Source organism: Hyperoodon ampullatus, assembly GCF_949752795.1.
Source record: "Hyperoodon ampullatus genome assembly, chromosome: 11".
NCBI lineage: Eukaryota > Metazoa > Chordata > Mammalia > Artiodactyla > Ziphiidae > Hyperoodon > Hyperoodon ampullatus.
In genome coordinates, this window is record NC_136924.1 from 27,037,721 (window position 1) to 27,064,885 (window position 27,165).

General features: G+C 47.6%; 1 protein-coding gene across 1 annotated transcript in view; it reads left to right on the plus strand.

The window, feature by feature from the left end:
* Window positions 1-22,189, plus strand: part of STAB2 (stabilin 2) — a gene marked incomplete at both ends in the record, with an annotated part of 93,093 nt that extends 70,904 nt beyond the window's left edge. The window contains 12 exon segments of the mRNA XM_079714889.1: window positions 369-476; window positions 2,197-2,390; window positions 3,504-3,645; window positions 7,497-7,630; window positions 9,158-9,323; window positions 9,469-9,575; window positions 11,858-11,977; window positions 12,764-12,904; window positions 15,124-15,231; window positions 16,164-16,292; window positions 17,275-17,391; window positions 22,139-22,189. Coding sequence (XP_079571015.1) covers window positions 369-476; window positions 2,197-2,390; window positions 3,504-3,645; window positions 7,497-7,630; window positions 9,158-9,323; window positions 9,469-9,575; window positions 11,858-11,977; window positions 12,764-12,904; window positions 15,124-15,231; window positions 16,164-16,292; window positions 17,275-17,391; window positions 22,139-22,189 — 1,517 coding nt within the window.
* Between the last annotated feature and the right edge of the window lie 4,976 nt (window positions 22,190-27,165).

Below are 27,165 nucleotides of genomic sequence, written 5' to 3' on the forward strand. Positions count from 1 at the left end.
TCCTCCAATTTAACCATCTCCTCTGGAACCCCATGCCCTCAGGGCCAAAGAGCTAATCTGCTAAATTCACCCTTGCTAGCGGACTTTGAGGTATAAAGTGTTCATTGGTTGCCCCTAACGGTGACATATTTGCATTTTAATCTGGATAACATTTCAGAAATAATGTCTTAATAATACAAAGGAGTGATTCCGGGATCTCAGAATCTCCAGGCTGGGAGGGACCTTAGCAAATCCCCCCATCTGCCCGCCCTAAGGGGCCACTTCTGAAACACAGTGGCAGGCCAGATGGGGTCTCAGGAGGATGCCTGAGGTGGGTCCCAGCCCTTCACGTCACGGTGCGGGATGCATGGTGACCTCTTTCTCTGCAGTCCTGCCCCTCGTGTGCGCGCCTCCTTGTTCCGCTCATGCCACCTGTAAGGAGAATAACACGTGTGAGTGTAACCTGAACTACGAAGGGGATGGAGTAACGTGTACAGGTAGGTCCCATGCGTGCACGGGTGGAATAGCAGCGAGGTGCTAGGAGCGGAGCGGCTCTCGGTCAGGGTGCCTGGGCTCCGTCCCAGCCCCTCTGCTTCCTGCTCGGACTGCTTCGGCGACACCCACCCTCTCTGCGACTCGGTTTTCCTCGATGGGTTTGCTCATGCCTGACCTCCCACTTCCCAGGTCATGGCTTTGAAACTGCTTTGCCAACTGTGATGCACTTTGTTTTATGGTATTTTTGTGACTTTACAGATACTCCAGTCTTCAAAAAATTCAGAAACTATACTACAGTATTTAAAAAACGACAGTGAAACCTACACATGCTCTCACCACTCGGTGAGACCCACTTTGAACACTGAAATATCTCTGACTCTAGTAGTTACGATATCGGTTCAGCCACACAGAGACCCAAATGAACAGTGGCACAAACAAGGCAGATGTTTAAATGTTTTTTTTAATCTCTTATAGCAATGTGCATGGAGGCGTCCAGGGCTAACACAGGGTTTCACTCTGAAAGGTCATCTGGGGGCCCAGACTCCTTCCATCTTGTTGCTCTGCCATCCTTCACTTGCCCGGCCCGAGAGGGTCACTACCAAAGCACATCCCAGGCAGCAGGATAGAGAGGGAGAGGAAGGAGGCAAACCTCCTCCCTTTAAGGACACACCTAGAAGCTGCTAAAATCCTGTCTGCTTCCATCCCATTGGCTGGAACCTCATCATCTGTCACACCTAGGACAGGGGAGCCTGGGAAATGTAGTCTTCAGTTGGACAACCATGAAGCCCAGCTGAAAATCTACTACTATAGAAAAAGAAGATAGTAGGTACTGGGGGAAAGCTACTAGTCCTGGGCACGCATACTTTCTAACTGTTCTCATGAGTAGATATTCATATAGAGATATATACTTTCTTTACAGAACTGAGATCTTGCTATACCTGTTGTTTTGTGATCTGCTATGAGGCAGTCTAGACGTAGCTCAGCATCAGCAGGCAGCAAAGACCCAGGTTGTGTCTTTCTGCTCTGCCAGCCTTAGGCTGAGGCCTTTGGTCCTCATGTTCATGCTCTCAGGGTCTCAAGTGGCTGCCACCACTCTAGCCAAAAAGTCAGACAAGAGAAATCAGAGAGCTTTCCAGCTACTCCTGAGGCTGGAGCTAATCTACTATTAGGTTGAAATTTGGGAGATTAAGAAAACAAAGGTTAACGGGCACACAAAACAGTGGGGAAAGCACGGACTTTGGAGTCAAACCAACCTGGGTTTAAATCCCAGCCCCTCCACGTTGTAGCTGGTTTGCCTTTGTCAGGTCAGTTAAGCTCCGAGTTTCCATTTGTTAATCTGTAGAATGGGGGTAACGATGTCTATGTCACAAGGTGCTCAGTAGTGCACTAACTCTATACACACACACACACACACGCAACTATGTCCTAACACTAAAAACCCAAACTCATTAGAAAACCACTACCAAAGTAAAGTATGTGATTTTAAAAAAGGGCAGAGGTAGACAGATGTCACCAGGCCTGGTCTATGAGGGTGTTCGCCACAGGACACTAGTGTTGGCAAATGCAGCACAGAGGCCACCGGGCACAGGGAGAGAAGGTGCTGAGATGTTGGAGCCCATTGTCTCGCCCAGCGCCACTGGTCCTGGGGTGACCCACACCTCGATCTGAAGCCCGTGTTACACAGAGCGTGGTTCATTGAGCCTTTGTCCTCTGCTCTTGCAGTTGTGGATTTCTGTAAACAGAACAACGGCGGGTGTGCAAAGGTCGCCAAGTGCTCCCAGAAGGGCACGGAGGTCTCCTGCAGCTGTCAGAAGGGCTACCAGGGGGATGGCCACAGCTGCACGGAGATAGACCCCTGTGCGGACGGCCTCAATGGCGGGTGTCATGAGCATGCCACGTGCCAGATGACCGGCCCGGTGAGTCTCGCCTCCCCGGGGAAATTGGGGGTGGGGAGCCCTTGTGCCTTGTTCAGCCTTGCTTCTCCACTCAGGTTACCACTGGCCTCTTCCTAAGCCTTCTTCCCACGTGAGTCTATTTCTTGTTAAGTCGGCGGGCTAAATACGAAGTGGTACCCTATGCAGAAAAAGGACCTTACTGGAAAAACTGGTGAGGTCCACATAAAGTCTATTGTTTAGTTAATCATAATACACCAACACTAATTTTTTAGTTTTGACAATGAACTATGGTTTTGTAAGATGTTAACGTTAGGAGAAACAGAGTGGAGAATATAAGGAGACTCTCTCTCTGCAACTTTTCTCTAAATCTAAAATTATTCAAAATAAAAATTAATTAAAACCAAAAAAGTTGGTAAGAGGTGGCAGGAAAAGTGCAGTTTGGGCACTCACTCAGGTCTTTCTAGAATGGAATCAGTGCCCTGTTGCTCCATTTCTCTGGTGGAAAGGAAAGATGGTGGGAGATGATGTCGATTGTATGATAGTTATAAACATGAACTCAGAGTCAGGCAGCCTTTGAGTCTTTGTTCCTGGCCTGACATGCTGTGTGGTCTGGGGGTGGCTGCTTAACCTCTCTGAGCCTCAGTTTCCTCATTCACAAAGTGGGCCTCATAATACTGCGAACCTCACAGGATTGTTGTGGACATTAAATGAGATCATTCATTGACTCAACAAGTGGTCATTCAAGCACCTACTTTGTGCTGTTGTAGCTGCCAAGGATGTAGCGATCAAAAGTTTATACACGAGTGGGGGGAGGGGGCATCTTCAGTACAGAAATGAGTGTACAAGATACCTTCAGAGAGGGCCAAGAGTCAGGAGGAACAAAAATCGGGCCAGTGTGATAAAAAGGGACCGGGAGTCAGGGAAGCGACATCTGAGCTGAGATGTAAAGGAGGACATTCCATCCTGAGCCTGTGCAAAAGCAAGACGGAGCAGTAACTCAGTCCCCACCGGACAGGACAGGCATGTTTCTTACCCTTCTGAGCATCTCCTGTGCTGGATGGTGGCCCGCGGAGCACATGGGGTTCTGGGGGCCCAGAGAAGGGCCTTTTTCATCTTTCCCACTCTCCCCCCCAGGGCAAGCACAAGTGTGAATGTAAACGTCATTACGTGGGAGACGGGCTGGACTGTGAACTGGAGCAGCTGCCCATCGACCGCTGTCTGCAGGACAATGGGCAGTGCCATGCCGACGCCGACTGCGCTGACCTCCATTTCCAAGGTCAGTGTGGCCCAAAGTACCTGGTCTTCAGGCATGGGGAAGGGACCTCGGCAAGAGCAAAAGGAAAAAGTCTTAAAAACTGGGGTCAGGGACTTCCCTAGTGGTCCAGTGGTTGGGACTTCGCCTTCCAGTGCAGGGGTAAGGGTTCGATCCCTGGTAGGGGAGCTAGGATCCCACATGCCACAAGGCCAAAAAACCAAAACATAAAGCGGAAGAAATATTGTAACAAATTCAATAAAGACTTCAAAAATGGTCCACATCAGGAAAAAAGAAACTTAAAAAAAAAAAAAAAAAAAAAAAACTGGGACCAAACAGCCCATGCATTGCCCAGGACCCAGTGGAGGCTTATATCAGCACATCGAGGGTTCGGATGTCAACATACAAATTTGTGGGGGACAGAAACATTCAGTCCCTATCACGCATCAAGTCCTAAGACACCTCAAGTCCATTTTGGGGATGAAATGGAGGAAATATAAGCAGGAGAAATACATAGGAGATATGACAAATATATGACACTGTCTCTTCTTGCAAGGAGATTCCCAATGGAGTTGAGGGCATTTTTAATTAATAAGACCGGGGGAAGAAAGGTAATAAGACAGAAGATAGCAAATTATCTCATGCTGATGGTGCAACTGAAGGGAGAGAGCAAGCTGGTTAGAGAAAAATTGGAAGCAGGGACTCAAGCAGATATTTGTACACCCATGTTCACAGCAGCATTATTCACAACAGCCAAAAGGCAGAAACAACTGAAATGTTCAACATATGAATGGATAGATAAAATGCAGTATACAGTGGGAAATTACTCACTCTATAAAAGGAATGAAATTCTGTACGTGCTACAGCGTGAATGAACCTTGAAAACATGCTACATGAAATAAGCCAGACACAAAAGGACAAATACTGTACTCTTCCACAGATAGAAGGTACCTATAATAGGCAAATTCAGAGAGACAGAAGGAAGGATAGAGGTTACTGAAGGGTGGGGAGAGGGAGTCATTCTTTAATGAGTACAAAGTTTCTGTTTGGGATGATGGAAACATTCTAGAAATGAATAGTGGTGATGGTTGCACATGTAAATGTACTTAATGCCACTGAATTGTACACTTAAAATGGTCCAAAGGGCAAATTTTGTTATGTGTATTTTACCGCAATAAAATTTTTTTTAAAAAAGAATAGAGAAGGGAAGGATCTCTGGGTGGGATGAGAGAGGGAATCCCAGGGAGCTGAGTAGAGGCCTGGGGCTACAGTGGAGGCTTGAAAGATGCTGGAGTTGAGCTATGCACAGAAGAGCTGGCAAGACGTTTCTGCTGGGAGGACTCATGGGCAGCAGACAGTTACCAGGGGTCAGCTGGGAAGGATGAGGCAATGGCGGGAGGGACAGCATTATATCAAGGCTATGACCCCAAGGTCACAGGGTCTCTGCTGGGAAGAGGAGTGAGATGAGGGAGAAAAGGGCACACCGTGGACACGGAGAGTGAAGAAAAGGAAAGGGTCGGCCATAATGTAAGGTTTCCATCTCGAGAGACTAACCCAGTGGTGGTGTTGCAGCAGTTTGGGAGTAGGGGCCCAAGAATTTTGAAAGCTTTGCTGGGGACATTCTATGTTCAAGGTGATGATGGATCTTCCAAGTCCTGTCTCAAGGTGATGGTGGGACTTCAAAGCAGGGAGATTCTGTAGGCGGTTGTTATTTAGGATGGGGTCAAGAATGAGCACTTGGGACCAGGGATGTTGATTCATGAGTCATTTGCCAGGAGGAGTGTGGAGTCAAGAGGTGCTTGGCTTTTTTCTTTAGGGCACGATTCTTTCAGCCAGTCCTGCCTGTTCCCACAATTCACTGAATCTATTCAGTTTGTGGAACATCACCCATCTTCTCCAGGGGGCTTTTCTCTTCTACTTTTTTATGAATACTGAGACAGTGATGGTAGTGATATTAAGTGACTGAGCGTCACATTGGACCCACCTTCTGTTGTAGCTGAGTGGTTACCCTTAAGAAGACGAGACAGCATTGGGATAATGCCTCAGCTGTCCCGGTGGGCAGGCTACAGAGGCATCCCACACTCAGGAGGAAGTGCCTACTCTCACACAGTTCTAAGGAGGGCAAACTCACACAGCCTGTGTGGCAACCAATTTGGCGATGTGTGCAGAGAGCCTCATGATAATTCATGCCGAGAGTTGGTAGCGCCATTTCAAGGGACACATCCTATTGAAATTAGCTAAGAATTGAATAACGGGAAACATACCATCCCAGCATTACCTAACATCACAAAAAATTAGAAATAACAAATATCTAACAGTAAAGGATGATCAAATATACTGTTATATCTACCCAAGGGCACTATTAAGAATTGTGGGGACTTCTCTGGTGGTGCAGTGGTTAAGAATCTGCCTGCCAGTGCAGGGGACCTGGGTTCGAGCCCTGGTCCGGGAAGCTCCCACATGCCGCATAGCAACTAAGCCCATGTGCCCCAACTACTGAGCCTGTGCTCTAGAGCCCGCGAGCCACAACTACTGAGCCCACGCACCCTAGAGCCCTCATGCTGAAGCTACTGAGCCCATGTGCCGCAACTACTGAGCCCACACGCCACAACTACTGAGCCCACGTGCTGCAACTACTGAAGCCCACATGCCTAGATCCCGTGTTCCGCAACAAGGGAAGCCTGCGCACTGCAGCGAAGAGCAGCCCCCGCTCGCTGCAACTAGAGAAAGCCTGTGCACAGCAACAAAGACCCAGCACAGCCAAAAATTAATTAATTAATTAATATAAAAAAAAAGAATCGTGTTGACTTGGGAAGGAGACAAGGCTAAACACCTTTCCGTCCTTCCCCAAGCTATTATATTGGTAAGTGTTTATATTTCAGGTGTGGCTGACAAGATTATATGGCCTGTGGATGAATATACTATTGGCTGCAGTCAAAGAAGAAAATCTTGGGAATTCCCTGGTGGTCCAGTGGTTAGGACCCCACACTTCCACTGGGACACAGGTTTGATCCCTGGTCACGGAACTAAGATCCCGCAAGCCGGGCAGCCAAAAAAAAAAAGAAAGAAAGAAATCTTAAACTTAGCTCTTTTGGGGGTAGAAAGTACCCTTTTAGTGGCATTTGATAAAGAACTTGACAATATAAAAATTTGACTTGGTTCTTGAAGTCACATGCATTGGTCTCTGCATTAACTGGTTAAAAAAAAGATACCAACTCTTTAAAAAGGATTAAAATCTTCTAGTATCTTAGGGGGAAAATGGCTAGAAAACTTTTGTAAAGGCATAGTGGCAATCAGAAAACACGTGGGGTCCTTGGCAGAAACTCATTTTAATGTATTTTTTTTCATGGCTGTGAAGTTCACAAAAAGTGTTCAACTAAAAGTGTTCAAGGGGAAATTATGTTGCCAGAGAAAATTGATAATATTGGGAAATAATCGTGATTTCGCGTTGTAAGAAAGATTTCTACAAACTATATATGCAGCATACTGCCACACTTGTGATATATATGACACGTAAACGAACAGGGAAAAAGACTGGAAGGGTGAAATTACATCAAAATTAAAAGTTACAAAAATAAAAATTCCGTACGGAAGTACATCAAAATGTTAGCCATGGAGTAATGACTCTTTCCAGAGAGCAGGACTATAGGTGATTTTTGTTCATCTCTTTTCTTTTCTGTACGGCCCAGATTTCTACCAGACACGTGCTACTTTCAGAGTTAGAAAAGAAATAAGTATTTTAAATGACATCTCAAAGGGGAGCGGCATCCCAAGAAACCCTGGGATACGGTCAGCCTTCCACTTTGAGAATCTCTGATGAAAGCACTGCCGGCCAGGGGGGCTGGCCTGGACGATTCCTCTCCTCCCCCTTCTAGATACCACCGTTGGAGTGTTCCATCTACGCTCCCCGCTGGGCCAGTACAAGCTGACCTTTGACAAAGCCAGAGAGGCCTGTACCAAGGAAGCTGCAACCATGGCAACCTACAACCAGCTCTCCTACGCCCAGAAGGTGGGGCCCGGTTGGTGGGCACTGTGCAGGCAGGGTCTTCAGGGGAGGAGATGCAGCTCCCTCTTGACACACGGGAGACTCAGGCTGTTGCCCTCCTGGAGCGGGGAGTTCAGGGAGCTCCTGGAGCAATAACGATTCGTCACGACCACTGGGAGTCTACCGTGTGTCAGGCACAGTGTGGGGTGCTTCCCTGACATTACTGTCCATTCTTACAACACCCCTGGAGGTAGGTATTCCTATCTTTTTACAGAGAGGGCAACTGAGGCTCTGAAAGGTAATGTGCCCAATGTCACCCAGCCAAGAAGTGGCAGATCCAGCACTCCATGTACCCCTGACTCCAAAAGTCAGAGGCACAGACTGGGAGTGTGTACCTCACAGATGGAAACCAGAAAGAGATCAGTTAACCACAAGCCTAGGATCTCCCTGAACCCACAAAGCAGCTGAGTTTTCTGGAATAGCCGGGGCTCTCTGTGTCTGGAGGGGCTGTGAAGGGAGTACATGGGAAGTGCCCCAGCTCTCAGCCACAGCCAGGGAGGAAATGGAGCTCTGGTCAGGGCTACTCTCTTGGCCTCTAAAACCAGAAGCCAATTTGGAAAGGTCAGCGACTCTGAGTGACCTGCTAGTGATTGCTCCCTGGGAGTAGAGATCACTGTCCATCAGGATGGTGTTACTGCCCTCCAACCTCCATCACGACCAGATCTTCAGACCTGACGTTTCTTTGCCAAGGAGCGGAGCCTTTGATGCCAGGACCCAGCATCTTGGAGGGTCAGAATTTCTTGTTTCTCCTGCTTGCTGGTTGTATGGCCTTGATCAAGCCACTGAAACCTCTGTCCCACCTGGCATGTTTGTATAAGGACTAAAGGTAATACGGCACAGTGACTGGCACACAGTAGGAACTCAGTTTTTAAGATTAAGAGCTCTGGAGTAGGCTGCATGGGTGTGAATCTCAACTCCGCTACTTGCTGGTTGTATGCCTTTGAGCAAGTTACTTAACCCTTTTGGCCTGTATTTTCTCAATTATATGATAGAGATTTTTTTTAAGTTTCTATCTCAAAGGGTTGATACAAGTGTTAAAGGTGTTGACACATGAAAAGCCCTTGCAGCAGAACCTGGCCCAGAATAAGCTCTCAATAAGTGTTACAGTGATGGTGATGGTGATGATGGTGAGGATGATGACTGATGATCAGTTACAGTTCTATCAACCCATAAGCAGAAGAATTTGCACCCAGGGAAAAATAGCTGATTACAAATCCTTTCTCAAGAGCAGAGGGAAGAAAGATGAGTGTCAAGGACCCGGGCACCTACAGGAAAGAGAAGGCACCACTTTCATCCATCCAATGGCTCAATCAACAAAAATGTAATGAACACCTACTATGTTCCAGGCACAGGGGTACAATAGGCAAAATGAGCCATAATTCTGAAGTCCATGGAGTTTTCAGTCTGATGGGGGAGTCAGACATTACCCAAAGAACTCCACAACAAATATGAAATCACAGCTGACCCATGGCCACATCTGTGTCCCTACAGGCCAAGTACCACCTCTGCTCAGCAGGCTGGCTGGACAGTGGGCGAGTAGCCTACCCCACATCCTACTCCTCCCAGAACTGTGGCTCTGGTATCATTGGGATAGTGGACTACGGAACAAGAAACAACAAGAGTGAAATGTGGGATGTCTTCTGCTACCGGATGAAAGGTAACGGTCCACACCCCACTTTAGATTCCAGGCCATGCAGCTGCTGAGCAATCCTCAGCCTGGCCAGCCGACCTCCCAGGGTGAGATGGGGCAGCCCAGGCCCCTGCCTCACTGGGGCGGGATCCCCTGTGCTCCTGCCTTCCAGATGTGAACTGCACCTGCAAGGTAGGCTACGTGGGAGATGGCTTCTCGTGCAGTGGAAACCTGTTGCAGGTCCTGATGTCCTTTCCCTCGCTCACAAACTTCCTGACGGTATGTACCATGTCTGTTTGCTTCCGCCTCGGGTGGAGGGGTTGCCTCAAAGCAGGTATTAGAGAGGTGAGTCCTTCAAAGAAGACAGAGGTTCACAGTCATAGTTAAGAGCATGGACACTGACAAAAAAAAAAAAAAGGGACTTCCTGGCGGTCCAGTGGTTAAGACCCCACGCTTCCAATGCAGGGGCCGCGGGTTCAATCCCTAGATTGATAAGATCCCACATGCCGTGCGGTGCAGCCAAAAAAAAAAAAAAAAAATCTTGAAAGGGCATGGACACTGAGCCTCACTGCCTGAGTTTGAAGCTTAGGTTTGCCACTTACTTGGTGCATCACCTTAAATGAGTTACTTTCCCTTCTGAGCCTCAGTTTGCTCATTTGTAAAATGGAGATGATGATAGCACCAATCTCATAGGGGCACTGTGATAAATAGATGACTTAATATTTGTAAAGTGCTTAGCCCTGTGGCCAGCAGATGCAAAATGCTATACTGGTATTAGCTGGTATTCTTATCTCTGTTTGCAACTACAGCAGCTTCAGAGTCGGCCCTGGAGGAGTAAGATGCTCTTTTATCTTTGTGGACAGGGTAGGGCACAGTTAGCTAAGCCTGCCTGGTGGTCACCCAGTGAGCCAAATTCTCAACATGGGGTCAACTTGCATTTTGCACTGCACTTTTTTTTTTTTCTTTTCGGCTGCACCATGCGGCTTGCGGGATCTTACTTCCCCAACCAGGGATCGAACCCACACCCTCAGCAGTGAAAGCACAGAGTCCTAACCACTGGACCACCAGGGAATTCCTGCACTGCACTTAAAGTCACTTTAATATTCTACAAGTCACGTCCAATGAAGACAAAGCCCCTGTTAGAGAAGGAATTGGTGCTGACTGATGAAAGAACTGAGCTAATAATGTTAATAACAATAGCTAAAATTTCTTGAGCACTTCCTTCGCACGGGGCATTGTACTGAGCCCTTTCAGGGCACTTTTCACTTGGTTCATAGAACATAAGCTCCATAAGGGAAAGGATTTTCTCTGCCTTGTGGCTGGCATATAGTAGGTGCTCAATAAATACTTGCTAGAAGGAATAAATCCTTATGCAACCTTATTAAGTCACTTCTGCTGTCATTCCCATTTTGCAGATAAAGAAACTGAGGCTTAGCAAGGTCAAGGACACAGCCAAGGAGAGGGGACTGAGCATAAGTATAGGGCTTGTAGGAGCAGGTCAGAAGCTAAACCAAGGACCCCACAATGGCGAGCCTTTTTCCACAGACCAAAGGTATCCACCTAACTCGTCTAAAAAATCAGGGTTACTATAAATACTCTAAAGGTAAACACCCAAAACAATATTTGTGCTGCATGGGAGCTTGGCTTGTGACAGCGTCTCAGAGAAAAGACAGTGTAGAACAAAACTCACTGGCTATGTGCCCTTCAGCAAATTATCTTCTCTGGGTGTCAGTAGTGCTCTCTGCACAATGACAAAGCTGAACTGGGTAGTGTGGCTTTTTAAAATTTGTTCAGTGAGTATTTATTGAGTACTTACAAAGTGCTTCAGATATATCAGTGAACAAAATAGGCAAACAATAAACAGAATAAATAAGTAAATAGTATTGAAAGCTAGAAGACGATCTAGGCTATGGGGGGTGGGGAGGGTAAGAGGAACCACAGGCTTCCCACTTTGCATAGAGTGATGAGGAAAGGCCTTAGTGAGAAGGTGAGATGCGAGTAAAGTGTGAACAGAAGAGAGGAAGTTAACCATGCAGATTTGGAGGAAGAACATTCCAGGCAGAAGGAACAACCAGGCACAGGATGAAAGGCAGGAGAGTGCTGGGCAAGCTTGAGGAACGTCAGGGAGGCCAGCGTGGCTGGAACAGAGGGGGCGAGAGGACAGCCGGGCACGGGGTCAGAGGAGCAAGAGTCCAGATGGTTTGGGCCTCACGGGCCACTGTAAGGACTTCGGCTTTTCCTCTGGGTGAAGTGGGGGCCCTTGCAGGGTTTTGACAAAAGGAGACTCAAGATTTCACTTAACGTTTCAAAGACTACAAGGGCTGTCGTGTTGAGAATGGCCTGTGATCTGGCTATGACTTGGGACCATAGGATTTATCGAGGAAAGGAAAAATCCTCCTAACATTTTCTCAAGGGGCAGTCGGAAAGAAGAGCAGACAAGTGGCAGCCTGAGTTGGGACGACCATCAGGATCATTCCCAGAGGGGTGATGCTACCCTCTCCAGCCACCCCAGTCCCTGCACACCAGGCTGAGCCATCTGACCACCTCCTTCCTCTCCCCAGGAAGTGCTGGCCTATTCCAACAGCTCAGCCAGAGGCCGGGAATTTCTGAAGCACCTGACTGACCTGTCGATCCGAAGCACCCTCTTTGTGCCACAGGACAGTGGGCTGGGGGAAAATGAGGTGAGTTGGGTTCCCGATGCCTGTGCTTTAGACTAGCGCTTCTAGACAGTATCAGTTATCTATCTCCACAATAGTGCAATGCTACAGACGATCCCCAAATACAGTGGCTACACATTTATTTAGCTCCAACATCTGTAGATCAGCTGGCAGTTCTTCCGGGCTAGGCCAGGCATGCTTATGTGTCTCAGCTGGGCTGGCCATCAGGTTATCTAGGCTGGCTCGTCTGGGGTTCTGCTCCGCAGGGCTCTCATCCTCCAGCAGGCTAGCCCGGGCGTGTGGTGAGAGCAAGCCCAGTCCTGCCAGTGCTTTCTAAGCCCCTATCTGGTCACATTTGCTAATAGGCCACTGGCCCAACAGGTCACGTGGCTGAGCCCAAAGTGAGAGTGGGAGGCCCTCAGATTATGTGGTAAAGGGCAAGGATACAGGGACGGGTGAAGAACCTGGGTCATGGATGCAACTGATCTACTGCATCAACCTTTTCCATGTCACGGCACACAGAGGAACCGGCAGTGTTTATTCAGCCCACCCACGGGCTCTGACAGCCCAAACCCCACTGAGGGCTGAGAGAAGCAATACCTCTGCTCGCTTGTTACCCACTCAAGACCCATTCCTCCCAGGACACCACTGGGAAGCTCTGCTTAGACCATAAAAATGACTTTCAAAGTGGAGGCAGAAAAACCAAGGCTTTGCGAAGTGATTTTTTTCCCCGGGTCATCCTTGTCATTAAAAGGAGAAAATACTGCTTGGCCTTTAAAGACCATTCTTGTGTCTCTTCTTTCCTCTCAGACTCTGTCTGGGCGGGACATCGAGCACCATCTCGCCAATGTCAGCATCTTTTTTTACAATGACCTTGTCAACGGTACCATCCTGCACACTAGGCTGGGAAGCCAGCTGCTCATCACCTCCAGCCAGGACCAGCGCCAACTGGTATGAAAAGTCTTCTGGGCTTATAGGGAGAAGTGGAGATAATATAGGCCAAGCTCCTAGCAGAGTAGGTGCTTAATAGATGGCAACTCTTATAATGTGAAAGTAAACTCCAAAGCTGCAGTTAGCAGTACTAGCTGCACACCAGAACACACCACACTGACTATCAGGCAGCCCCTACCCTTTGGGAAATAAGCCATTGGTGACCGCCAGCCCCAGAAGCTGGTAATGAGGAACTATACATGAAACCATTTTAAAGCAGTCTGATTCTCTGCCCTTATTTCTGTCAGATTGCCAGCCTATCCTGGGTGTTAACATGTAAGCCTTCAAGTCAAATGACCCTAGTATGAAAACTAGTCCTGCCACTCACTAGCTCTAGGAACTTAGACAAGTTATCTAACTTCTCAGTATCCCAATTTCCTCATCTGAAAAACAGGATGTTGGTGATGTGTTAATGATGTTGATGATGATGGTGGTGGTGGTAGCGGTGATGATGATTATGATGGTGGTAATAGTGATATTATTTTGATAATGGTGATGTTGTTAATGATGGTGGCGTGTTGATGTTGATGATGGTGGTGGTGGTGATGATTATTTTGAGGATGATGATGGATGATGGTGGGGATGATAGTGGTGGCAGTGATATTAGAAGTAGTGATAGTGGTGGTAATGTGACCATGACAACCATGATGTTCAAATCATAGGCTTAAAAAAAATTTTTTTTAAATCGAAGTATAGTTGATTTACAATGTTGTTAGTTTTAGGAGTACAGCAAAATGATTCAGTTATATATATATTCAATTATATATATATTTTTTCAGATTCTTTTCTCATATAGGTTATTACAAAATATTGACTATAGTTCCCTGTGCTATATAGTAGGTCCTTGTTAATTATCTATTTTATATATAGTAGAGTATATCTGTTAATCCTATACTCCTACTATATCCCTCCTCCCTACCTTTCCCCTGCATTAACCATGTTTGTTTTCTATGTCTGTGAGTCTGTTTTGTAAATAAATTCATTTGTATCATTTTTTTAGATTCCACATATAAGTGATACATATGATAAAATTGGTCTTTCTGCCTGACTTAGTGTGATAATCTCTAGGTCCATCCATGTTGCTGCAAATGGCATTATTTCATTTTTTATGGCTGAGTAATATTCTCTTGTTTATATGTACCACATCTTCTTTATCCATTCATCTGTCAATGGAAACTTAGGTTGCTTCCATGTCTTGGCTGTTGTAAATATTGCTGCTATGAACATTGGGGTGTGTGTATCTTTTCGAATTATGGTTTTCTCCAGATATATGCCCAGGAGTGGGATTGCTGGATCATATGGTAACTCTATTTTTAGTTTTTTAAGGAACCTCCATACTGTTCTCCATAGTGGCTGCACCAATTTACATTCCCACAAGCACTGTAGGAGGGCTTTCTTTTCTCCACACCCTCTTCAGCATTTATTATTTGTAGACTTTTTGATGACGGCCATTCTGACTGGGGGGAGGTGATACCTCATTGCAGTTTTGTCAAATCATAGGCTTTTATGGAGATTCAGTGATTCAAGTCTTTTGACATGTGATAATAGTGTCTGACATGTAGCAAGGGCTAAATGAATTATTTTTAATTTTTACCTAACAAATGATCTTTATTACCGAAGATCAGTAGTTTAGACCAGTGTTCCTCAAACTTTACTATGCATTTTAATCACCTACGGGTTTGTTAAAATGCATGTTGTAATTCAGTGGGTGGGTTGTGCGGCCTCAGGTTCTGCACCCACGCCACAAGCCAGTGGAGCACACTTAGATTAGCAAGGAATTGGATCACTTAAAATCCCTTTCCGACAGTGTGGTGTGATGTTCACAGCAGTGGGTCTGGAATCCAGAGCATGGGATTTGCCACCTACGACCTGGGTGATCTTGGACACACCATTTTCCTTCTGAACTCTCATCTGTTAAACAAGTGGGCTGGACAGAATGACCTCCTGGGGTCTCTGCAGCTCTTAGGTCAGCTTATTGGCACAAGAGCTACTAATGTGTTTTGGGCTGTCCAGAGGGTGAGCGCAAGTCCTATGCTACCTGTCAGTGAGGACTGGCCTGAAGCCCAGGCACCAGGACCTCGGGGAAACTGGACAACTTTCCTCCATGAAAGGGTTGCCCACATGGAGAGTAGGAGTCAGGTGGTCAGAGATCTCCACCAGCCTCTTCTCATCTCCCCTAGGAGACCAGGTTCGTTGATGGAAGAGCCATTCTGCAGTGGGACATCTTTGCCTCCAATGGGATTATTCATGTCATTTCCAGGCCTTTGAAAGCACCTCCCACCCCAGTGGTGAGTATCCAGGGTTCCTGGTGAGGGCCCAGGGGGAACCCCAATGTCCACTCCCCAAGAAGGAAAGTACTCCTGCAAGCCCTGTCCACCCCTCCTCCGGATACTGGAGGCGCCTCCCCCATCCACGGCAGCTGGCCTCGGGGATGCCAGGCCCTGTTGCATCCCACCCCCACTCCAGTGCATTAGCGACATAACACCTGTCACCATCAATATCTGTTGAATGAAAAGGGCAGGATGGGTCAATGGAGAAACCACTGGAAAGGGAGTGAAAATCCTGAGCATCTCCACTTCATAACGGTGTGACCTTAGACAAGCCCCAGAACATCACTGAGCCCCATTTTTCTTATCTGCAAAATCGAGGTCATAATGCCTTCCTCCCTGGGTTCTTGGGAGGGCGAGTTAATATAAAATAATGAAGACAGTCCCTGGCACACAGTACATGCTATATAAGAGTTGGTCGGCTGTGGTTGGGTGGTGGTGGTGATGTTAGTATTCTAACTTGGTTCTAAAAGTATGAGGGAGGGGCGAGCACAGCTGGCTGCTGGGAAGTCCCACAGCATAGCAGTTAAGCACGTAAGTTCCAAAGCCAGGCTGGCTTCCAAAGCCCACCTCTACCACTCACAGGCTGTGTGATACTGGGCAAGTGCTTACCCGCTCTGTGTCTCCATTCCCCCATATGAAAGTGGAAACAATAAAAATTGTTCTTATCTCTTTGTGTTATTATACATTTAAATGGATTATTTTGTGTAAGGGGGCTTAGAACAGACCCTGGAAATAGTAAGGGCTAGATACACGTTAACAATTTTATTATTTTTATCCCAACTGGTACCAAGATGCCTCAGGCCAGCCAGAATGGGGTAAGCTCCAGAAAGCACACCTCTTTGGGAAAGTCACCAGTTTTGAGTACCAACCGCTCCCCTTTCTGTATTCAGACTTCAAGCCACGCTGGCTTGGGAACGGGGATGTTCTTTGCCATCATCCTGGTCATTGGAGCCATCGCTTTGGCTGCATATTCTTACTTTCGATTAAACCGGAGAACAATTGGCTTCCAGCATTTTGAGGTAAGACGGAGAAAAATGGGAACATGGGCATGGGGGTCCTCTCTGAAACCCAGCCCCTGGCTCTGGGCTGCTTCAGAGAGCTCACCGGCAGCTGGGTGCCTGGCACACACTCCCCGTCTCCTGGGTGGGGCCTCTGCCCCTAAGAGAGCAGCAGTGGCAGCTCCAAGGCCCTCTTCCTGGCCGAGACAGGATACGGAGGAGGGTGATGGGCTGCCAATGGCCTTTCGTGCCAGGGGTCTGGCTTGGAGGCAAATTCACCAGGGGCCCAGGAGGCCACTCACCTTGGAGGATTCACAAGATAGGCACCCGCCAGGATGGATCTGAGCTTCAAGGCTGACTCTGAGGGTGGGGACAGGGTAGGGACCTACACAGCCAGAGGCCTCACGCCACAGCCAGGGAAACACATTGGCCCTCTTTGAACTGTTGAGCCACATCCAGGTCAGCGGGTCTCGGCTGATTGTGGGGTGACCCTGTGGAGACACTGGGGACCAGGTTTACCAGAAGCCCCCAAGCAGTAGGTCATTTCCTTCTGGCAGATAACCTGCATATTTATCAGCACCATATACATGATTTATAAAACATCACATCTAGCAAAAGTGCACGTGCTGTATGATTCCTTTTATATTAAGTTCAAGGACAGGCAAAACCACTCCAGGTGACAGGAGTCAGAATAGCAGTTTCCCTGGGTGGGACCGGATATTGGCAGGCGAGGGGCATGAGGGCACCTCCTGGGGGGGACGGAGATGCCCTATATGCTGACTTGGGTGGTGGTCATACCTGGGGGGACGTATTAAGAAGTCATTGAACTGAACATTTAAGATTGGTGCATGATATCATATGTACGTCAGATCTCAATAAAAGGAAAAGGAAAAAGCTCCTGGAGGTGGGCGGGGGGTGGCTTGCTTTACCCCCCAATTTTGATGAGACACTCCTGCCTCGGGGACTTGGTGGTGCTCAGCCCTGTGCTTGTCTTTCCGAGCAGTCAGAAGAGGATATCGACGTGGCAGCTCTTGGCAAGCAGCAGCCCGAGAATATCTCGAACCCCATGTACGAGAACACAGCCTCAGCAACCCCAGAACCTTCCTATGACCCCTTCATGGTGAGTGTGTATTTTTATCTAGGAACAGGTTCAGTTGGGGTGCGGGGGAACGATGTCTTTCAGCAAATCTCAGTGGAAAGCTCTGCACCAAGAAATCTCACTACTAGAACGTGTCTCCCGGCAACAAGCCTAAAATCGAGTGTTGTGAGCTGGGTGAAGCCATGTAGTTGTGCCGCATTCTGAGCTCTCTTGGGTGGATGGCAGAGGCGTCCAACAGTTAGAGGCAGGGGAGAACTAGGGGTTGCCCAACCCCTACCCCGTGACCAGGTGAGAGGTCACAAGGAGAAGAAACCTTGGGCCAAATTCTGCCACAAACATTGATGAGGTAGCAGGCGCAAAGTTAAGACATAAAACTGCTTCAACATTTACACTGTTGTCCAGGATTCTTTTGCCTGTTGTCAGAGCTGCTGCTTGCTTTAGGAGCTACGTTTCTTTGATAAGGTCTTTTATATCTAGGGGAGCATATTCTGCTCTGGTCTTCCAGGAAAGGACCACTTGTTTCTAGTTAGTGACCCTTGAGCTTAGACGGAGCCTCCACTGACATTAACCCCACGGCAGGGCACCCCATTCACACTGAATGTGGAAGATACCGCCCTGCCTGTAATTTATTACCAGGTCTGGACTGAGAAGCTAGGAGGGAGATAAGAGAAAATGTATATTGGTCTCTGCCCCAGAGCTCATAAACCCTTGTAATTTCCTAAGTGATAAGAACAGTAGGGGCATCTTCTGTTCTGATGAGGAGCTTCTGGGTGGCTCCTGGATGGGGGCTGGTCCAGAAAGACCAAGCCATGATTAGAAGGTTGGAATTCTCAGCCTCACCCTTCACCCTCAAAAGAGGAGGGGCTAGAAACAGAGCTAATAATCAATCACACCCATGTGAGGAAGCCTCCAAAAAACCCCTTTGTGTGTGTGTATCTATTGTAGATTTTTGGTTTGTGGTTACCATGAGGTTTTGATATAGCAGTCTATATATAAACAAGATCGTTTTAAGTTGCTGGTCTTTTAATTTAAATGCATTTCCCGTGTCCTGCATTTGTACTCTCTTCTCATAATTGCTGGTTTTGATAATCATATTTGTAGGCAGATGATTTCCTACCTTTACTGTATGTTTGCCTTTACCGCTGAGCTTTTCCATTCATAATTTTCTTGTTTCTAGTTGTGGCCTTTCTTTTCCATTTAGAGATATTCCTTTAGCATTTGTTGCAAAGCTGGTCTGGTGGTGCTGAATACTCTTAGCTTTTGCTTGTCTGTAAAGCTTTTGATTTCTCCATCAAATCTGAATGAGATCCTTGCTGGGTGGAGTAATCTTGGTTGTAGGTTCTTCCCTTTCATCACTTTAAGTGTATCATGCCACTCCCTTCTGGCCTGAAGAGTTTCTGCTGAGAAATCAGCTGATAACCTTATGGGGATCCCCTTGTATGTTATTTGTTGCTTTTAATATTTTTTCTTTGTCTTTAATTTTTGTCAATTTGATTACTATGTGTATCGGCATGTTCCTCCTTGGGTTTATCCTGTATGGGACTCTCTGCACTTCCTGGACTTGGGTGACTGTTCCCTTTCCCATGTTAGGGAATTTTTCAGCTATTATCTCTTCCAATATTTTCTCAGGTCCTTTCTCTCTCTCTTCTTCTTCTTCTGGGACCCCATAATGCAAATGTTGGTGCATTTAATGTTGTCCCAGAGGTCTCTTAGACTGTCCTCATTTCTTTTCATTTTTCTTAATTTTGTTCTGCAGTAGTGATTTCCACCATTCTGTCTTCCAGGTCACTTATTCATTCTTCTACCTCAGTTATTCTGCTATTGATTCCTCCTAGTGTATATTTCATTGCAGTTATTGTATTGTTCATCTCTGTTTGTTCTTTAGTTCTTCTAGGTCCTTGTTAAACATGTCTTGTATCTTCTCAATCTGTGCCTCCATTCTTTTTCTGAGATCTTGGATCATCTTTACTATTATTATTCTGAATTCTATTTCAGGTAGATTGCCTCTCTCCACTTCATGTAATTGTTCTTCTGGAGTTTTATCTTATTCCTTCATCTGGGACATATTCCTCTGCTGTCTCATTTTGTCTTACTTTGTGTGATTGCCGTTTCCATTCCGCAGGCTGCAGGGTTGTAGTTCTTCTTGCTTCTGCTGCCTGCCCCCTGGTGGGTGAGGCTGTGCAGGCTTCCTGGTGGGAGGGACTGGTTCCTGCCTACTGGTGGGTGGAGCTGGGTCTTGTCCCACTGGTGGCTGCGGCCATGTCAAAGGGTGTGTTTATCAGGCAGCTGTGCACTCAGGAAGGCTTTAAGCAGCCTGTCTGCTGATGGGTGGGGCTGTATTCCCACCCTCTGGGTTGTCGGGCCAGAGGCATCCCAGCACTGGAGCTTACAGGCTGTTGGGTGGCGCCACGTCTTGGTTGAGAAAATGAATACTCCCTAGAACTACCACCGCCAGTATCTTGTCCCCACAGTGAGCCACAGCCGCCTCCCACCTCCTCAGGAGACCCTCCAATACCAGAAGGTAGGTCTGGCCCAGGCGCCTATGAGGTCACGGCTTTTTCCCCTGGGTCCTGTGTGCACCCTCCAAGCGTGGAGTTTGTTTCCCCCAGTCCTGTGGAATTCCTGCGATCAAACCCTGTGGGGCTTCAAAGCCAGGTTCTCTGGGGGCTCCTCCTCCCATTGCCAGACCCCCAGGCTGGGGAGCCTGATGCGGGGCTCAGAACTTTCACTCCTGTGAGAGAACCTCTGCTATATAATTATATTCCAGTTTGTGGTTCACCCACCCGGCAGGTATGGGATTTGATTTTATCACAATTGTGCCCCTCCTACCATCTCACTGTGGCTTCTTTGTCTTTGGACGTAGGATATCTTTTTTGGTAGGGTCCAGTGTTTTTTTTGTCAATGGTTGTTCAGCAGTTAGTTGCAATTTTGGTGTTTTCATAAGAAGAGGTGAGCTCACATCCTTCTACTCCCATCATCATCCATAAAGTCCCAATAGGAGGGGATTCAGAGAGCTTACACGGTGGTGAACACATCCACATTTGGGAGGGTGACGCACCCCAACTCCGCGGGGCAGGAGCTATACTGAATTTCTGTAAGTTGGCACTGAAACATTACAGTACTTTATTGCACCATTGTAAGCATGCAGAGTGCAACATTTGTTACTATTTTTCTGCAGTGAACCAAATGCAAATGTCCCATAGTTCTTAGTGCCTGTGGTAGCAGATTTAATATGTCTGCAATATTGAAAAATAACCAGATCATAAATCCTGGTTTTTCAATCAAACCCACGTAAAAGTTTCCAGTCCAAATTGCAAGGGCAAGTTCAGCTAAACTGCATCTACTAATAGTCTATTTCTGTAAGCCTTGTGATACTGAAATCAACCTCATTTTAAAAGCAAGGGGGGAAAATTACACATCCTGTTCAATGCTCTCCATGCCTTCTCAGCTGTCTGGCCTCTTCTCAGGGTTCCATGAGCCCTGTGAATGAAAGACTCGCTGGAGGCAGGTGAGAGAGTATCCCAGATGCAGGGTTCAGCTCAACCCTTCTCATTCAACCAGGTGGCAAAAATGTTCCAGTTATGGGAATCCCAAGCTGAGGATACCAGCCCCAAGTGTGCTAGATTCTCATGCCTTTTATTCTGAGGGAGCGGGCATTGCCTATAGACTATCTGGAGTCAATCTAGACAGCATGAACATTCACGATGCGAATTAACAAAACTTCAGTGCTGATCAGGGCCACAGACAGCAGACGGTTCAGAGTGGCTGCCTCTGGACTGTGGCTTCTGATTAGACCCTAGTTCAGGATGAATTTTCAACTGGAAAGTTTTTTTTGTAATCAGAGTAACAGCCACCTTTTGTGGGGTGCTTTTTTAATCTTCCTTAATGTAGTATCTAATTTAATCCTCACACCTCCCTGTCAGGTAAATATTACTAGGATTCTTTATAGATGAGAAAACTACAGCACAGTTCAAATGATTTGTCCAGGACCACACACCTTCAAACAGCAGAGACTGCACCCAGAACGGGGCCCTAACCTCCATGCCATGAGCCGTGGGACAGCAGTGTGAAGCCATGCTCGCTCCCAACACGTGTGTCCACGGGGCACTGGGGGAAGAATCATGTTTTAGGCTGTAGGGGAGGAAGAAGTTTTCCTTGACCCTCCTAAGATCCCTAGCTGGGCCTGAAAAGTAAACTGATAAAGACAGACTCACAGGACAAAAGCATGTACATTTTTTTGAATGTTTACCTGTACGTGGGAGCCTTCAGGAGAAAACAAAGACCCAAAGGAGGGACCAGAAGAGGAAGCTTTTGTACCTTTTAGACAATAGATGATGTGTGAGGAATTGACAAGAGAAAGAGGTGTGGGGCTAGGGGTAGTGAATGGTGAAGTCACTAGGAAGATAAGGGTTAGTGAACAAGGTTTGTTTGTACAGATTTCAGTCCCCCAATTCCCCATCTGTGGTGGTGTCTTCTTTCCTCCTGGTACAGGGAGGGCATCGTTCACATGGGAATTCTGTTACCTGTTTCAGGAAAGAAAGGCAAGGGGGTAGGGCAAGGGCATCAGAGTGACCTTCCTGCTTCTGCCATTTTTAAAAAATTCCTTCAGTTTAAGACATTTAATGTGCCAAGGCGCTTTGTTTGGGGGTAGCGTGTCCTGAACCCCATCAAGGCCTCAGACCAGTAGCCATAAGAATGCCCGACCCGGAAGGATTCACAAGCAGAAGGCCTGCACCCTCTGCGTGGCTCACAGACCTCTCATTTCCAGGACCCTGAAGACCAGCAGCCGGACAGCACTGACCCCCTGGGGGCACTGTGAGGGCCAGACCTGCCCCAACCAGACATCACCCGCCGCCACCTGGGCCCCTGGCGCTGCCTCAGAAAGGCCGTCAACTGTGAATCCTCAGCCCCAGTTGCCTGTGGGAAATGTAAGGTCCTTTAACATTTCAAAGTATGAAACACTCAAGCCGTACCTCATCTCTTTGGTTGATCTGGGGGATTATTCTGTTTCTGTGGGTGAGGGACCATGTTAAATCCACCCACCAACCCACGGAGACTGCTCCCTCCCTCTCTTCTGTCCTTCCCGTGTACCTTTAGTGGCCAACACTCTAGTGACCTTGTCTTATTTCCCTATTAGACTGTAAGCTCCCAAAGGCAGGGACCTCCCTCATTCGTCTTTATATCTCAGCACCCAGAACAGTGTCTGGCACGTGAAATGTGCTGACATATTGGTTACGGAATAGAAATAAAGTCAATGGAACAAATCCAGTGTTTTGGGAAACAAAACGACTGTTCGCCACAGGAGGGGTCAAACTTTGAAGGTAAAACCAACTTGTTTGGGCTTCTTAGGGCCTTTTCAATTAGCCAACATCTGCCTTACGAACGCTTCTTTCTTAATTCTGTTTTGTTTGCTTGTGTGAAGAAGACATGAGAACCACATTGAGATACCACTTCACACCCACTAGGATGGCCATCCTCAAAACCACAGACAATATAACAAGTACTGGCGAGGATGTGGAGAGATTGGATCCGTCCTAATTTGCTGGTGGGAATTTGCCCCCACTGTGGAAGCCAGTTTGGCAGTTCCTCAAAAAGTTAAACACAGAATTAAAGTGTGATCCAGAAATTCCACTCCTAGGTACAGACCCAAGAGAAATGAAAACATGTCCACACAACAAATTACAGAGGTAGGTACATAGTAGCATTAGTCGTAACAGCCAAAACGTGGAAACAACCCAAATGTCTACCCACTTATGAATGGATAACCAGTGTGTCTAGCCACACCATGAAATAGCATTTCACCCTAAAAGGGAAATAAGTACTGATACACGCAACACCACGATGAACCCTGAAAACATCATGCTCAGTGAAAGAAACCAGACACAAAAGACCACATGCCGTATGATTCTATCGACATGGAAATGTCCAGAATCGGCAAATTCATAGAGACAGAAAGGTGAGTGAGTGGTTGCCAGCTAGGGACTGGGGTGACTGCTAAGAGGTACGGGGTTTCTTCTGGGGGTATGAAAATGTTCTGGAATTTTACACAAGTGATGTGTAGGCTCAGGCCACTCCTTCACCGTGCAGGACTCTGCAAGGCAGGATGTCCACCACACCCTCAAAAGGCCCAAAGTGGCCTCGCCATCACTGTGACAACCAGGCACCCTCCAGCCCACCCACCACCCACTTCCAAGCTGTCCCTGGGGGTAGCACTGGCCATGCTCCGGAGCCACTGCTGGGGATGGAGAAGCCCTGCTCTGGGCTGAGCAGACCTCAGACTCTCCTCTCCGTCGGTCGCCCTCGCAACCCAAACGGCTTTGTTCCACATCATCAGGGTTTTTGCTGAGCCAATCCAAAGCCCAGAAGCCTCAGGGTCTCAGAAGCTTTCTCACAACTCTAGGAAAGGGAAGAAGCCCCCGTGGCAGGCCCAGGAACAACTCACCACCTCCTCTCGGACAACGTGCCGTGATGAGGGCAACGCCAGGTCTCCAGAAACTCGCTCTCCAAAGGAACGTGGGACCGATTCGCTAGTGAGTCCACCAACTCCACCATCAGAGGGACAGAAAGGCACGTGATAAAGAGGAAAAACAGCAGGTATCCGTGGGAGGAGTGAATGAGATGAAGTTCCTGGCACAACGAGAGGTCAAGGACATTAAGCTGAAACACATACACAGTTCAGTATTTTTAGAAGGCTCTTCAAAATATAAATTTATCCAAAACCCAGCAGTGAATTGACTTCACAGCATGCACTCCTAATTCAGTATTATTCAGTATTTTCTTCCCTTAAAAACATTGCTTCCAATTTCCAGCTTTCCTGGTAATTTGACTGCAGACAAACAGGTGGCTCACTGTCATCTCCTGTTCTCAAGGATGGAGCAGTCTGTGAGAGACAGAAATTCCAGGTGTGTTACCTGCTGCCCACCTAAGGCCAAACGCATACCAGTTTTCCTTCCGTGGCTTAATTACATGGTCCTCAAGCTCTGAAAACAAGCAAGTGTGCTTTGCTGGGGGTGGGAGAACAAGGGTGGTGAGGAACGAGCCATAAATCTTTCACCCTCGCTCTCAGGGATATTCTGTTTTGGGTACATTAGAATGTGATATGGCTTTGCCACTGACTGAAGCACACAAAACAGATGACTTGGAATAAACTGGACAATACAATTCAAACTTTTATTTGGCAACAAGTTCAAAGTCACGTAACATAAAATCAACATTTGGAATAAATAGCAAATTCACATTCAGAATAAACAGTAAGTCTATCTAATTTGCATTCATTGTGCCTGAAATTAATTAAACAGGCACAATCTGTCATTCTACTAAAAAAACAGTTTCCTAAGTCAGAGTTCAAGCCTGCAGTATAGAAAAGTACGGAGCACTGCTGTGGGTTGGTTCCTTGGAGAGCAGACACTGAGCTGGGGACTGTCCTTGGGAGCAACACCCGGGAAGGGGAGGGGGCGTGGGAAGGGAGCTGGGCTGCAGTGCAGACAGAGAGGCCTCAGCTGTGTGCCCTCCCCCCAGCCCTGGAGCTGCAAGGCCTTCAGAGTTGCTCCAGGGAGGGAGCTTGACCACATCCTCATCCGAGGCAGGACTTTTCAGCAGGGGAAGCTCCCAAAGAGGACTAACAGCTGCGGACGGTAAGGCAGCAGCACACCCAGCAGTTGCGGGGATTAAGTCCTTCGGTTCTGAAGGGTCTCCTGGGCATCCAAGCCCATCACACGCTACTAGCACAATCACAGATGAGTGCAATGAAAGGTATATTCAATGAATGCCGAGTCTGGCAGCTCAGTTACACAACGCCAATCATGCCGTGTGCTGGAAACACAGTATTTTTTTTTTTTTTTTTTTTTTTTTTTTTTTTTTTTTGCGGTATGCGGGCCTCTCACTGTTGGGGCCTCTCCCGTTGCGGAACACAGGCTCTGGACGCGCAAGCTCAGCAGCCATGACTCACGGGCCAAGCCGCTCCGCGGCATGTGGGATCTTCCCGGACCGGGGCACGAACCCGTGTCCCCTGCATCGCAGGCGGACGTTCAACCACTGCGCCATCAGGGAAGCCCGAAACACAGTATTTTACCACTGGCCATAAAAGTAAATATGCCCAGAGAGTAGCTCGTAGGGGAACGTGGCACCCTTACCTACAGAACTTCTTTCTACTGGCTGCACCCAACTGTGGGCTGCTTCATCTGCATGCTTTCAGCAAGATCATCTCGCCAATGCCACCAACACAATCCATCAGAGCAGGGCTCGGCAGACCATGGCCCAAAGGCCAAATCCAGCCTGCAGCCTGTTCTCAGAAGCCACGCTGTACTGGACCACAGGCAGGCCCAGTCCTAGAGAGGGGCCGCAGAAAATGGCCCGCAAAGCTGAAAGTATTTACTGCCCGGCCCTTTACAGGAAAAGTTTGCTGAACCTTGCATTAGGGAAACTTCACTTCCTTTCTTTTCCTCAATCCACTAGGGTATTAAACGTTAGCTGAACTTGGAGCCAAGCTCCCATATGCTAACGCAGAAAACTGGTACAAAAGGAAATCAATGCTAAGAGGGCAAATCATAGGTTGGCTCCCTAGCAGTTGAAGAGAGCAATCAAGGAACCCTGCCTGCCTCTGGCCAAATTTAGTCTGAGAGCATATTCGAGACAAGGGCTCCCAAGTGGGTGCAGCAGATAAACATTCGGCTGAGTGGAATCCAAATGCAGTATTTAGCACACTCTCTACCGCTTTAGAGGCCTTTGGGGACAAAAAGAGAGGGAAAGCTATTTAGGTCACCCAAAGCTAAATTAGCTAGGAGGAAAGATTACTTTTCATTTCTCCTTTGCACTAATTAAGAGGACCAATGCCTTCAAAGCAACTAGGAATTTAGTCTGAGATGTGCCTGAATCAGTAACACGTGGTTTATGTTGGATGGCATTAACGGAGCTGAAGAGAATTTTTAAAAGGGGGGGAAAAAAAAGAGGCCATGTTAGGAGGAACGTGGGAGCTCTAAGACAAACTCCTAAAATATATTAAAAGCCAGGTTTCATCTACTAAAAACAACTCTGGAAAAACCAGTTGTGCAGGTTCCTTCCAGGACAACCAGCTACAGGTACGTGAGCCTTGGGGGGCAAGGACTGCCCCTGGACTGTGAATTTTTGCTCACATCATTCAGGGAAAATCAGTCTAACTGATGCTAAAAACGGAAAATATTTTTTTAATGTGCAAACTAATTTTATTCCGTTCACTTTCCAAACTGATGTTTTGAGTGGTAGAAAATAGACTCCCTTCCCTTGTACCCATATGCCTTTGTAAGTGTGCACACCAGAGGACAAAACCGGGAAGAACAGAATGCAGTGCATCGTGCTGAACACCAGCTGAGTCACGACAGTGACAAGTTAAGACTGACTGAGCACAGACAAGAATGCCTCTGTCCTGGGCTTCCCTGGTGGCGCAGTGGTTGAGAGTCCACCTGCCGATGCAGGGGACGCAGGTTCGTGCCCTGGTCCGGGAAGATCCCACATGCCACGGAGCGGCTGGGCCCGTGAGCCATGGCCCCTGAGCCTGCGCGTCCGGAGCCTGTGCTCCTCAGCGGGAGAGGCCACAGCAGTGAGAGGCCCGTGTACCGCAAAAAAAAAAAAAGATGTCCCGGCCCCAGCGCGGGTTCGCATCTGCCAGGCGCATGCTCGGTGGGCCCTGCGCAGAGCGATCTCAACACCGCCACACACCATGGCCCACAGACCGAAACCTTAATTGGTAATAAATCGTAAAATTCATTATTCACACCCAGAAAATCTATTTCTTCCCCCAGGCTTGGGTCACCTAACCTA